General features: G+C 49.5%; 1 protein-coding gene across 4 annotated transcripts in view; it reads left to right on the forward strand.

Moving 5' to 3' along the window:
* The window catches only part of KANSL1 (KAT8 regulatory NSL complex subunit 1), an 81,345-nt gene that overhangs the window by 47,153 nt on the left and 20,614 nt on the right, over window positions 1–13,578 (forward strand). For all 4 annotated transcript variants that reach the window (XM_068211847.1, XM_068211845.1, XM_068211849.1 and 1 more), the window contains exons 3-4: window positions 8,990–9,131; window positions 12,877–12,981. In XM_068211847.1, the coding sequence (XP_068067948.1) occupies window positions 8,990–9,131; window positions 12,877–12,981 (247 nt within the window). The remainder of the gene's footprint in view (window positions 1–8,989; window positions 9,132–12,876; window positions 12,982–13,578) is intronic.

A 13,578-nucleotide genomic window follows, 5' to 3' on the forward strand; every position in this document is an offset into this window, starting at 1 on the left:
CTGGAAGATTCTTTGACCTGGTCAGAGCTCAACCCTTTCTTGGAAAGCAGAGATGCTCTTTTGTGTCTCCCATTTGATGTTTGAATCCAGTGTTTCTTCAGTCCTTTGTATGCCAGAGCGTCGCTGATAAAAGGGGTTTCACGTGGCCAAACAATGCAGATTGTTCCTTTCTTCTCATGGAAATACAACTGGATTTTCACAGCCTTATTTTGGCCATCTCCAGCCACCCCCAGCACAGCTCTGCCCAGAGCTCCTTTCTCTTGTGCCCTCAGTTTACCTACCCCAAACCAGCAGCTCCCCCTGCTTCCCCAGGGATGTCAGTGTCAGATTTGATCGAGTGCCATGAAACCTTTCTGCGTCTTTGCTGTGGAACACAATTGCCAAGTCCATCATTTATACCTTCTGATGTGCTGCCTGTCCACAGCTGAGTGGCTGGATGCAGCTGCCCTTCTCCCTGCCCGTGCCATCCCGATGTTCCATGGCCCCTTTCCACCGTGTTTCTCTGGCTCCAGGCAAAACCCAGCATAGCGTGACTCACATCAGTCTCCTGTTCTCCCTCTCCCTTTCCATTTCTCTCTGGACTTTTTCCATGCTCCTGTACTATACAGCAGTCCTTCAGCCAGGATTATATTATCCCATTTCTTAGATAAAGGGCTTGGAGGCCAGAAATGTGTTATTTCTGTGTTAACTGGAAGGGCTCTTTGGGTTGAGAGAGGAAACTTTCCTTGGATTGGTGCCAGAAATAGCACGGCTGCCCCTTCCCTTGACGAAGTGACCTTCAGATTTAATATTGATGTGCAGCTTTATTCTTGCTCTGATACAGACTGAAGAGGTGATCTTTGCTGGGACCTGCGTTGGGAGAGGCCTGGGTAGGGACCTGTGCGAAGAGGGGCTGCAGAGGAGCCGAGACAGCGCCACAGAGAACATCTGCATCCAGCGCGCGTTCTCTTTCCCTAAAAGACATGGTGTTCCTGTTGCTTTGAACAGGGATCACCTCCCCATGCTTCAAGCCAAAAAAGAAAAGGAAATCTCATTTTTCCTACGACTCTGAAGCTACTGGGACTGAAGGCTTGGAAATCAGGGCAAGCCCCTGAGTGCGTGGGCCTGAGCTGGGGTTGCGCTCGCGGAACTTGCTCCCAGCGCTCTCCCGAAGGCTGGGAAGCAGACTGCTGCTGCCCTGGAAGGCAGGGAGCCTTGGGACTGCACCTGCTTGGTGAATTCATACCACTGATGCAGTTCTGCACTGATGCTTCTGTGCCGCTTCAGTGCCCCCTAAAATCCAGCGTGTGTTCCCCCTCACTCCAAGCCCAGCCCATTTCAGCCGTGTTTGGCCCTGCTGAGATCTTCTCCTCCTACTGGAAATCTTCCCTGGCTTCTACCTGGTTTGTCCTGATGTCATGACATGGTTCAAACAAATGTATTTTTTAGAATCCTAGAATGGTTTGGGTTGAAAGGAACCTTAAAGCTTATCCAGTCTCACCCCCCTGCCATGGGCAAGGACACCTCCCACTAGGCCAGGTTGCTCCAAGCCTGAGGCCTTGAAAATTTCCAGAGATGGGGATTCAGAAATTCTCTGGACTTCTCGACTGATGCCTTTGTGTGAGTATAAAATCTTCCTTGCTCTGATGTACTGTAAGGGAAACTAAAAAACTAAAAAACAAACAAGCAAACAAAGAAAAACAAAACCAAAAAAAAACCCAACTTGATCTTTATAGGAGACTTCTGTGAGGAAGATTTAGAGCTTTTGTGTTCCAGGTACAGAGCAGAGTGTAGTTTTGTGATCTCAGAGCTGTGTTCAGGAACACAATGTCGGAATTCTGCATTTGGAGACGTGTTTGCAGAGCTCTCTTCTCTTCCTCCCAGGACATGAAAGAGCAGATAAGGAGGGTGAGGTCATCCCAGCAGTGCAGAAATTTCCCAGGCCTCGAGCTGAGCCTGTTTCAGTGTAATCACTTATCCTGAAGTTTCATTTTGATCTTGGGCTGCAGAACCTGTGGAGTTAAACAAAAGCCCCCCTGGTCCCCATGAGCCATGACAAAACACCCTTTGACCTCAGGTCTTAACGGCTGCATAATGAGAAGTGAAGAGACTGAAGCTGCTTTTTCATGCCTGGAGAGATGGGAGTATCCAGTGCTGCTCACTCCTCTGTCAGTGTTTACTGGGTGCGCTGGGTGGGGGCGAAGAGGAAGGCTCTATCTCCTGTGAGATAAACCAAGAGGAAAATGAAAGCAGGTTTTATTTGTTGCCCTGCTCACTTCCATCCTGAAGTGACAGTGATCAGAAGTGGCTGAGTTGAAAACAAGTTTCTGCATCCTGTGTCAGTGTGTAGTGAGATCTGTCGTTGGGAAGTTTGGTAAATACTGCAGGAATAGTCAGTTCCCCTCTTGCAAGGAAGAGTTCTTTGCTTTGAGATGAACTCTGTTTTTTTCTTGGATATCTCACTGTGAGATTGTTTTGCTGGTGCTGCCCAAGTGGGGAAGCTTCGGGACACTGAGACAGCTGGAGTGGCACTTGTTCAGATCAAGTTGAGAGCAGCACAGGCAGGAAACGCCTGTGTTGGTGCCATTCGCCTTATGGCACGAGCTGGAAGGTTTTAACATCCCGGAGAATCATTCCATAAATTCTGCCTTCAGGAGCTCTCCTGAACAATGAAAACAGGTCCCAAATAAGTCCTGTTCTGACATGGTGTTGTGTTGGCACTGCTCACCAAAGCTCGGGACTGCCGTCCTCACCCTGGCTATAATTCCATGTAGTTTCTGTATTATGGAATATTGATTTACTGTGGAGCATAAAAATGTGCCATACTCAGCAGAAGGGCCTCTCCAATTGTTATGCTCCAGGAACACTGCTGCTCAGGAATGTGAAATAAATTTTCTCTTTTAACAATGGATCCTGATTTGCATAGTCTCTATTCTTGTTCCCCGGGGACTGTGGCACTAATGGGCTGCAGCGAGCGCTCCCCCACTTGGACACCGAACTCCTCTCTTTGCTGCATACAAAGGGCTTTGCTGTGGAACAAGTGTAATAACTTCTCAAACAGTTTACTCTGTGCCGTAATTGTCTCCTCTCTGTTGTGCTCTCAGTTTTGTTTGAAGAGCTTAGAACACTGAACACCCCCTTCCTTCTCTTCTTTGATGTTTTAACTGCATTATTCTCAGGGAAGCTTGTTTTCCAGCAATCCAGAAAGTCACATCGTCCCATGCTGCCAAGTGAGGTGATCTCATGGTGCTGCAGGGAGACCAGGAGCTGGGAAGTGGCTGGTTTGCTCTGCTGGGGCTTTGCTTTGGCAGCAAGCAGAGCTTTAGGATAGAAGTGCAATAGTCAAGATAACGGCTTGTGGTTGTGGCTGATCGTGCTCATGATGTGTTAGTGAGGATGTCAAACCTCTGTCATCGCTTGCTGTATCCTCTTAGTGAACAGGAGGCACTGGCCCTCAGCTCCTGAGCTTGCCAGAAGAAAGTTATAAATCTCTTGGTGAGATCCCACCTTTAATGTGAAGAGGAGAAAAAAAAACCACAAAGAGCACCATTTCCATTGGCTTTGTGCTTCTGCCACTTCGTGCTTTCTTGTAGAAGAATTTTAACTCCTGGTGAAAAATCTGGGTCTAAGAAAGGTAATGATTCTCCTGTGTAACCCAGACCTACTGGGAAGCTGCTATAAGCAAAATTACAATATTGATAAAGGGCCTTACTCAGCAGAACGAAGGATATGGCTCTGGAACATGTTTGTTGTAAGCTTGAGCAATTGTATTTTAGGCATTTTTGAGGGGAAAATGGGCATTCTTGGTTCATAGTTTGTAATGTTGAGAATGACATCTTAACCAGAGCTTTAAGGGAAAAATTCCCAGTGAACCGAATGCAGCTGGAGCAAACTTTGGTGCCTTGTGTAGTGTCACCTTCTCATTCCTGGATTTAGCTGCAAGGGACTAGGAAACTGCCTTAATTTCTGGAGTGATGGTGATCAGGCAGAATCTGCACACCGACAGTTCAAGCTGCTCTTCTCTGCCTCGGTGCCCATGAGCGTGTGGAGAACTACACTAAAAAATGGGTTTGATAAATTCCCTTAAAACATGGTATTTTTCAGCTGACTGCTCTGCTGAGCTGCTGGAGAGTTGGTTTTCTTTTTTTGCTGTAACAGGCAGCTTGTGGTGACCACACTTCTGATCCAACCTCCTGTCCTGCACCTTGCTCCCCCACCTTCCCCTTCTCTCCTCGCACCTTTGTCCATGGGTGCTAAGCAGGGTTCGGACGTGGCCCAAAGTACTTGCATTGGCATAGCTGGAAGAATGAAATCCTCATTTTTAGCTATTGTCACAGAACAATTGTTGCTGCTGAGGGCTCAAGAGCAGCTAGAGCTGGGAATGGCTGTTTTTCAGACAAGTCAGCTGAATTAATGCTTGGGGCGGTGCATAAATGTCATGGTGTAAAGATCTGGGGCACTTGGGTTTGAAACAGCGCAGAAGCACTTGTGAGACAGCGTTGTGCCCTTTGCAGGCCCTGGTGGGAGCTGCTGCCTGCTCTCTCGAGGTTCACTGCTTGCACGGGGACTGTGGACAGGCTGGGGAAGGCCAGCACAGGCAGGAGTGACTCAGTGTCCCCGTGAGTCACCCTGGGTGCTCCCGGCAGGATCCCAGGGCGTTAATCCGGATGGGATGCTGTGTCACCAGCCTCGTGTAGCACCTGGGGCTGTGGAGTTTCACCTTCACAGAATCCTGGAATCCTTTCAGTTAGAAAAGCCCTCTAAGACCATCTCGTCCAGCCTTGGGCAGTGCTCTGGAGCCGCTCTGCTCGGGGCTGTAACTACAGCGGCCAGAGAGGACTGCTGGCACACTTTCTGCAGGTGGTGATTCACAGCCAGCACTGCTGCTCTGGGCTAAAAACAGGAGGTAAATAAAACGGTGATTTTTAGTTTACTGGTGAGAAACTGGGCACTTCTGTCTTGGGGCAGGAGCTTGGCTTAGCCCCGCTCACGCTTTAGGATTTGTGCTCCCAAGTTTTCCCTGAGGAGTGGGGGCTTTTCAGTGGAAATGAGGCTTTACTCCCAGCCTGTGGAGGTCCTGGGTTTGTGTGAATATGGGAATGAATGAGCCGAGGGGAGCTTGGAAGGAGATTCAGCGGAGTGCTGAGCACATGCTGGGAATAAAGAGCCCTTCAAAGCTGATGGTTCTGTCCAGGGGTGGGGGCGGGTGTTCAGCTGAACAAATTGTTCGCTTTGGCTTCTTTGCAGGCAGAAATGTTACGATCAGCTAATGAGATTGTTCTCGAGCCTTGTGGGGTTTTCTCTCCCTCCCTCAGAGTCATCATGAGAGTGGGTTTGGCAGAGCTTTAACTCTTGCTCCGCACAGTGATCTGGTTTTGCATTGATCCAAAATAATAATAATAATAATAATAATAATAATAATAATAATAATAATAATAATAATAATAAAGCTTGGTGAGCTGGAGAATGTGAAGAATATACAGGGACAGAAGCAAAGTGGGAAATAGCAGCTGAATTGGTTGTCTTATTGAAGAAGAGTCCCATCCTGTACCTCCTGGGCTCTGTCCAGTGCCACTGTGAGGCTCCTCTGCGAGATGGGCTGAAACATTCCCAGTTTGCCTCTGGAAGGTGAAGGAGGCTGAGCTGGGTGTCCCTGGGGGAAAGTCTCAAACCCCAGAGCTTTGAATCACTCTCTGTGATTTCTTCTGTCCAAAGCTGTGTAGGAAAGAGGAGAGTAAATACAGCACTGGAAGGTGACTGCATTCCAGGGGACAGCGAAGCCCCTGGGAATATACAGAGTGGAGGAGGGGAACCATATGGAAAGTGCCTGGAAAGCTGGAGCTTATTGCCTCATGTTGTGGCATTGATCTGGGAGCGTCCGAGGCTCTGGGAGCTGCCGGGTGCCCTGGGCTGTGCCGCCTCCTGGCATCAGTGCCAAAGGCATTCTCTGGTTCCCAGTGAACCCCTCCCATGGCTGTTCCAGCTCCCAGCCTGCTTGGCTGCCTGCAGAGTTTCTCAGTGTTTCTGTGTTGTGTTTCTCTCTCTTCTGGCATCGACTGTTTCTTCCAGTGTGACCTGTTATTCCTCATTTAACATCAAGATGGTTTGGGTTTGCTCAAGTGCTTGGAGTGGCAGAAACAATCTCCCTCCAGACCCCAGTGGCTATTTCTCATTCATTCTGCTGATTCCTAGAAGTGGATCTGGTAACGTAGCTCCCCTCCAGCCTGTAACTTTCCGATCTGAAATCAGTTCTAGCTCCATTTTTCTGTGCTGCTCCATGTCATTACCACGCTGGTTTAGCAGCAGCTGCTGGGTCTGCTCTGCTCACTTTGCAGCTGGGCCTTTAGTAGGGCAGTCTCCTGGTGAAAAAATAAGTCTGCTAATCTCTAATTCCCTCCGTTTGTTGGGGCTGTCTCTGTCTGCCTGGTTGGAATTCAGCTGCATGGACTCAGCAGAAAGCAGCACGGACTGGTGGGTGGGTGGATGGGCTGACTGAGGGACTTGAAACTGAGACTGAGATTGGATATTGGGAAGAAATCCTTCCCACGGGGTGCCCAGAGCAGCTGTGGCTGCCCCTGGATCCCTGGCAGTGTCTGAGGCCTGGTGGGATGGGGCTTGGAGCAGCCTGGGACAGTGGGAGGTGTCCCTGCCATGGCAGGGGATGGAGCTAAGTGATCCCTGTGCCGGGGCATAACCATCCTCACAGGGAGGAATTTCTTCCCAATATCCAATCTAAGCCTTCCCTCTGTCACTTTGAAGCCATTCCCCCTTGTCCTTTCACTCCATGCCCTTGTGAAAAGTCCCTCTCCATTTTCCTTGTAGACTCTCTTCAGGCTTAGAAAGAAAGGAGAGGGTTTTCCTCGCCCCCAGAGCAAGTGGAGGTTTCAGATCCCCAGTGGTCACTGCAGGACATCACACTCTATGTTGGGCTTGGCTGCTCCTTTCTAATGCTAGACGAGAAAAGAATCATTTTCACAAAATGCTTGTAGAGGCATTAAAGCTGAGGAATATCCGTAGGTCCTTGTCCCAGAGCTGATCCCCAAGAGGGAACATCCATCCCATGATGTTGCTGCCAGCACCTCGCAGGGAAGGGTGGGACCGAACTGGGAAAGGCTCAGTTCTAAATATAGAAACTCTACGCTCGGTGCTGTTTTGGAAAGTGTGGCTGAGCCATCATTCTGTTCTTCCCCTCCTCCACTGCTGCCGCAGGGTGTCAGAGGATGAAGTGTACATTACTGTGTTTCACTTTCTTGCCTTATTTTTGGTTCAAATCCAGTGGGTTTTTCTGGGGTAGGATGTGTCCTGATTTTAAGGTGAGGAGCAGGTCTGCTGCTGCTTGTGCTGCCATGTTACTTAAGAAACTAAATGGATTGAAAACTATTCTTTTCATACTTAATCTCGGTTTCTGTGTAATCTGAGCGAAAGAATAGGCTGTATTTATCAGCACAGACCAGTGTTCCAGCAGGCAGAGGTGCTTTGTAATGTTGGGAGAGGCAAACTTAGGGAATTGGCACTTCAGATGTACTCTCAGCAGCATTTGATTCTAAAACTTACTTCTCAAAATTCCCAGGGCTCTGTGGCTCCCCAAAGAGCAAACTGCTGAAATCTGGTTTTACACGGGGCAGTATTCCAGAGGGAAGGACTTGAACTCCTGTGTTTTGGAGAAGGCTGGGAGGGCAGAAGGCAGCAGATGCTCTTGCCTGTTTTGTGGGAACGTGGCCTCATCTACACTGGCTCTGCAGGGACAGCCAGAGGTCCAGCAGGAATATGGATAACGTGTCTTGTTCTAAATGCAGGGGTTTCACTTGCAGTTTGAAGCAACCAACTCCTTCTTTTCAGGGTATTTCTATTCGTTGATTTGAAACTTGTAATAACCCTGGGACTTTTTTGTGTTTATTTCATTTTTAGGCAAGTGCATTTGGTAGCGGTTATGCCTAAATCAGGGCAGACACCCAGGAGGTGCAGATTTTTTAAAGAACTTGATGATTTCTGCTTCTTCCCATCTCTGCAGCTGGGGCTGCCTCAGTACAAAACCTCATTTACCACGTGCTGCTTCTGCTGTCGTGGCTGGTTTCAGCTCTGAAATGGGTCAATCTCAGCAAAAGACTTTCTGGTTTGATTTTGGAGGAAACATCTGGACATTGCTGTGGCTCCCCTGCCCCACATGCTTCGGCTGGTTCAGAATTCCTACACAGAAGGAGGGGGGGAGATGGGCAAAGGGAATTATTTTGTGATTAATTTCTTAATTGCTAAGCATCCAGATGTGGCAAAGGCTTTGTGCAAAAATACTGGATTTGTCAGCACTTTCTGCTGATGCCTTGTTTCCACACCATGTCAAGGTTTCTTCCTTTCTGGGAAGCCTTAATATTTATCCACAGGAATCAGTATGCTTAGGGTTTATTTTCATGATACTGTGGCTTTTAAGGTGGAGAGTGGAGCCATGGATTTATCCATTCCTTACCATCTCTGTGTTCCTGTCCGCCCTGGAGTGCAGCAGTAGGGATTGAGGGTGTTTTGATGACAGTTGGTGTTATTTACCTGGCTTCTTTATTTGCTTGGCCCATCCATCAGATGCAGAAATCAGGTTTGCTTTGCTGTCGCCTGCTCTGTCCTGTGCAGCACGCCATTGCAGGGGAGCAGCTTGTGCAAGGTTGGCCCTGCTGCTCCTCTCCACCTTGTAAACCCCAGCAGGGGTGGTTGTGAAACCTGTCACTGGGGTTTAATTGTGGCCACGTGGTATGAGCTGCCGTTCAGGTGGATTTGGGGACTGATGCCAGAGACTTTTTTTGAAGACTTGAGTCAGTGGGTGCCAGCAGATGTTGGAATTTTGCTCTGCAGAGACATGGCCCTTGCAGCACGTCTGTAATTCCGTGGTAATTATTAGCAGTGGTGAGATGGTATCAGTCCTGCCATCCAGAATGCAGCTTTTGATCTGTCTGTCAGTTCTCCTTGGATTTCTGTGGCCTGTGTAATTAAAATCACACTGAGAATAATGCTGTGTGTGTTGCAGGAGGCGGAGGGCAGAGTGGAGGTGGGCAGCAGACCGTGCCGCCATCGTCAGCCGCTGGAACTGGCTCCAAGCCCACGTGTCGGACCTGGAGTATCGCATCCGGCAGCAGACGGACATCTACAAGCAGATCAGAGCCAACAAGGTGAGGGGCAGGAGGGGACAGGATGGGGCAGAGTGGAGCAGGATGGGGCAGGATGGAGAAGGATGGGGCAGAGTGGAGCAGGGATGGAGAAGGATGGGGCAGAGTGGAGCAGGATGGAGCAGGGATGGGGCAGAGTGGAGCAGGACGGGGCAGGGTAGAGCAGGGATGGGGCAGAGTGGAGCAGGATGGGGCAGGGATGGGGCAGAGTGGAGCAGGATGGAGCAGGGATGGGGCAGTGTGGAGCAGGACGGGGCAGGGTAGAGCAGGGATGGGGCAGAGTGGAGCAGGATGGGGCAGGGATGGGGCAGAGTGGAGCAGGATGGGGCAGAGTGGAGCAGGATGGGGCAGAGTGGAGCAGGGATGGGGCAGAGTGAAGCAGGATGGGGCAGGATGGAGAAGGATGGGGCAGAGTGGAGCAGGATGGAGAAGGATGGGGCAGAGTGGAGCAGGATGGGGCAGGAGGGGACAGGATGGAGCAGGGATGGAGGAAGGATAGAGCAGGATGGGACAGGAATGGAGCAGGATGGAGCAGGATGGGCAGAGTGGAGCAGGATGGGGCAGGAGGGGACAGGATGGAGCAGGGATGGGGCAGAGTGGAGCAGGATGGGGCAGGATGGAGAAGGATGGGGCAGAGTGGAGCAGGATGGGGCAGGAGGGGACAGGATGGAGCAGGGATGGAGGAGGGATAGAGCAGGATGGGACAGGAATGGAGCAGGATGGGGCAGGATGGGCAGAGTGGAGCGGGATGGGGCAGGATGGAGCAGGATGTGGTGTGATGGAGCGGGATAGAGCAGCATGGGGCAGGAGGCCTTTGGGCAGTGTGCTTCTGCTTTGCCTCCTGATGGCTCCCTCTGACACTGGAGAGTGTGGATGTGAAGTCTGATGCTTTTTCCCTCCTGCCTCTCTCCCAAAGCAGACTGCAAAGCTGTGACTAATTGTAATGCAATTTGGCATGGGCTGAGTGTAATTCCTGTCCCTGGTTCAGTATGATAACGTGAAGGGAGCAATACCTTGCTTTAGAGTCAGTCTTTGGTGCTGAGCAGAGCTGGTGCTGTTGCATGTGTGATGCTGTTCCCCATCACTCAAGCCTTTCTCTTCGATTTTTTTTTTAAACCTTTCCATTCTTTCCTTTTGGGAGTAGCTGAAGATGGGGATAAAAACAACTGAGATTTAGTGGAAAAGGGAGTGGCCTGTGGAGGAAGTTAGCTCAGATGCTATCTGAACAGGCTTAAAATTGAGTCTGTTCCATTAAAAAAGATCATTTTTTGGTGCTGACCTTTCTCTGTGGAAGTAATTTTTTTTAGCATTGCTCTCAGATGGTGGGAGAATGGGGGTGAGCAGAGAAAGGATGAGGAAGGGATTGTTACGGAGACTTGTTCAGGCATGCACATCTAAATGTCAGGCCTTGGAGGAAGGAATGTCTGGAGTTTGTGGCAAGAAGGCTCCTGGTATTGCATCAACTGAGAGATCCTCAGGAATTCAGTCTGGCAAACGCCTATCCCAAGATGTGTGCTGCTCTGGGGGTGGTGGGGAGAGGCTTCCGGGGGGTAGAAAGCAGGGGAGGGAGACTGGACTTTGATGCAGCTGTGCAGAAAAACAGGCTTGAGTGAGTGAGTGAGGGCTCTAAATGAGTAGGTGGAAGAGCACGGCTTGTGAGCAGAATCCATTACTGAGATTAGGGCAGAAGGCTTCTGGGAAGTGTGCAAATGAATGATTCTTCAGAAAGAATCATCTTCCTTCTGTCTTAAAGCTGACGGTGCAGCATGGTTTTAAGTCCAGAATACAAAATAGCTGAGCGTTTATATGCTAAAAGTTAAGTAATGGAAGAAAGGAGAAAACTCATGTCATGATGTTGAAGGTTCAGGGCTTTCACCAGGTGATGGCAACTGGACAGGCTCGTGAAATGGCCTGGTAATGGTCACAAGCATCCCCTGTGGTTTTATAAGGCTGCAGCCCCAAGGTCTGAAAGGAGCTTCTGGCCAACGGGATCATCCTCTTTGATTTGTTCAAACCAAAACTCAACTGTGATGCCCCAATACATGAATTTAGGATAAAACAATTTGGGTTCTCTCCCAAATTTGCCCTGAACCAGGACAAAGGTGCAGGGGTGTTCAGAACTTGAGTGTTTTGGGTAGTGGCCTGAAGAAGAAAAAAACAGAACCACGAGTATCACATACCCGGTCTCTGATGGGGCTTGCTGGAGATTATTCTTGCCGCCAGCTGTCGTTATCTTGATGTCATTGAGCTCTGGGATGGTTGTAAAACAGATTCTGTTTGCACCAGTGAAAAACTAGAGACTTATCTTGAAAGGGCTTGGAACAAGAATAGGAGACTAGAGAAACAACGCCGTGTTCCAGTAACACACGAGCTTGTTGGAATGGATTTGGCTTCAAATTGTACAAGGAAAACAGTTAAAGAATTTGGAAACACCTTGTTTTTTCTGTCAATATAACTCAATTCCAGCTTATTGGGCCGTAAGGAGGTTAAAATGTAGCTGCTGCAGGAATTCAGAGTTCTACAAGTTTTAAAGTTCAAAAAAATTTGATTTCATTCTTTTTTAGTTTAATTACCTTTATATGTTAGAGTTTACATCCCAGTGTACCCTTCAAGAAAGACACATTGCTGTGTCAGATCAAAGCAAGGAAAGGACAAGGCAGTCAAAAATAACCTGTGTTTTGAGGGTAAACTGCTGCCTGGGAGCCTCAGCAGGAACTGTGCTCTCAGCACATTGGGATCAGCTCAGTGGGAGCCTGGTGAGAAGTGGAGGAAAACACCAAAACCAGGGAGCGTGTGCTCAGAGCTGGTTGTAAAATACCCTGTTTGCAGGCACTTAAAAATAGCAGGCTGTTGAGAGAAGCCTTGTGGCTCTGTCCTCTCTCCAGATAAGTGCCCAGGTTGCCTCCAGGCTCACTTTGCTGTTACACACTGTGCAACCTCCAGAATTGTTTTCAGGTGACTGATCTGCCTGTTCTTGATCTGAGCAGCCCCTTCACAGTTCCTTGTTTGACCAAATGCTACTCACTGGGGCTTGTCTTTGTCCTGAGCTGTGTTTGTGGCCTGTAGGTTCCACCAGCTCCCTAATCCCTTGCACATTTTGCCCTCCTTTGTTATAATATAGCCCAGAATATGCAGATTTACAATGATTTTATTTCACTTCGTGCTGTTCTGAGAGCAAAGCAGTCCTGCCTTTAGGTTAAGCTTCAGTTAAACAGGAACAGGACAGCATATGTTAAACCTGATAAAACAGTGCTCAGCCACTGTGTGCTTTGTCCCACCAAGTCCATAGCAATGTCTTTCTTTCCTTAGTGAGTTTTTGTAAATATCTCTCCTTGAGGGGCAGGGGGAAGTCTGCTCAGAGTACCAAGCTGGTACATTTTCATCACCTGCTCAGAATTGTTTGCTTGGCTGTGGTGGCAAGCTCCACTGTGCAGGATGAGGGCAGCTGCTCTGTGCTCCAGCAGGAAGCTCCTCTGGCTTGGCTGGCACGCGGGCAGGGGTGGCAGGTGGCACAGGCAGCGGTTCAGAGGCCTGGGAGCCGGCTCCAGCCGCTCTCCTTCCCTCTCTGAGTTCAGCTGAGATGTCAGGGAAAGCCAGCCAGCAGGGGATTGGGTTTGGCATCACGTCAGGAAGCCGCGGTGGGAATTCAGGGCCTGCTGTGCAGCATCGGGCTGTGGGGGACGGTGGGTGTGCAGTTTCCCTGTGGAGACCAAAGGATCTGCGGTTCATTCCTGTTCCTCTCTTCCAGGGGCTGATAGTTCTTGGTGAAGCTTCGCCCCCTGACCCTGCAGTGGATGATTCATCCCGTCCTGTTAGAGCTGAAGTGAAGCTGGAGCCCGGGGCCGACCGGCTGGTGAGTGCCAGTGTGGGACTGACTGGTCCAGGTGCTTCACCTGCACCGCTTTTGGGGAGGGAGCTGTGGGGCAGAGGGATGCTCAGGCCATGGGACTGGCCTCGTGGAGCAGCTCCTTCCTCGCTGGGACTCCAGGTGGGAATCACTGATCTTGGTCTGCAGCTCACCCCCTCCCGCGTTGTTTTGGGGTAATAAACAAAGGGATTTAAACACCTTTTAGAACAGAGTTCCTGGGGACACCTTTGTAATATGCATTAGCATTTTGTGAAGCTTTAAAATCCTAACTAATCCTTTCCCTCCAGCAAAAAAAAGTACCTCAAACTGAGAGCAGCATGATTAGCAAAGGCTGCTAAAGATGTGGCTATTTAATATCTGCCTGAGCATTCCCCCTTGGAAAGGGCACTAATGATTGCAGTGAGATGCCCTGGAAACTGTGCAGAGTGCCAGGTATTTATTATTTAATGCAGAAATGTAGGGCACAGACTGAAGGCTTGATAGTACTGTTCATCCTGCCTGTGATTGCTTTGGATCCTGGGGGATGCATCAGTGTGTTAAAATGGAGGGTTTGCAAGTTGTGGTGGAGCAGGAGGAGAAGGG

This window comes from Anomalospiza imberbis, chromosome 22, assembly GCF_031753505.1.
Source record: "Anomalospiza imberbis isolate Cuckoo-Finch-1a 21T00152 chromosome 22, ASM3175350v1, whole genome shotgun sequence".
Lineage (NCBI taxonomy): Eukaryota > Metazoa > Chordata > Aves > Passeriformes > Viduidae > Anomalospiza > Anomalospiza imberbis.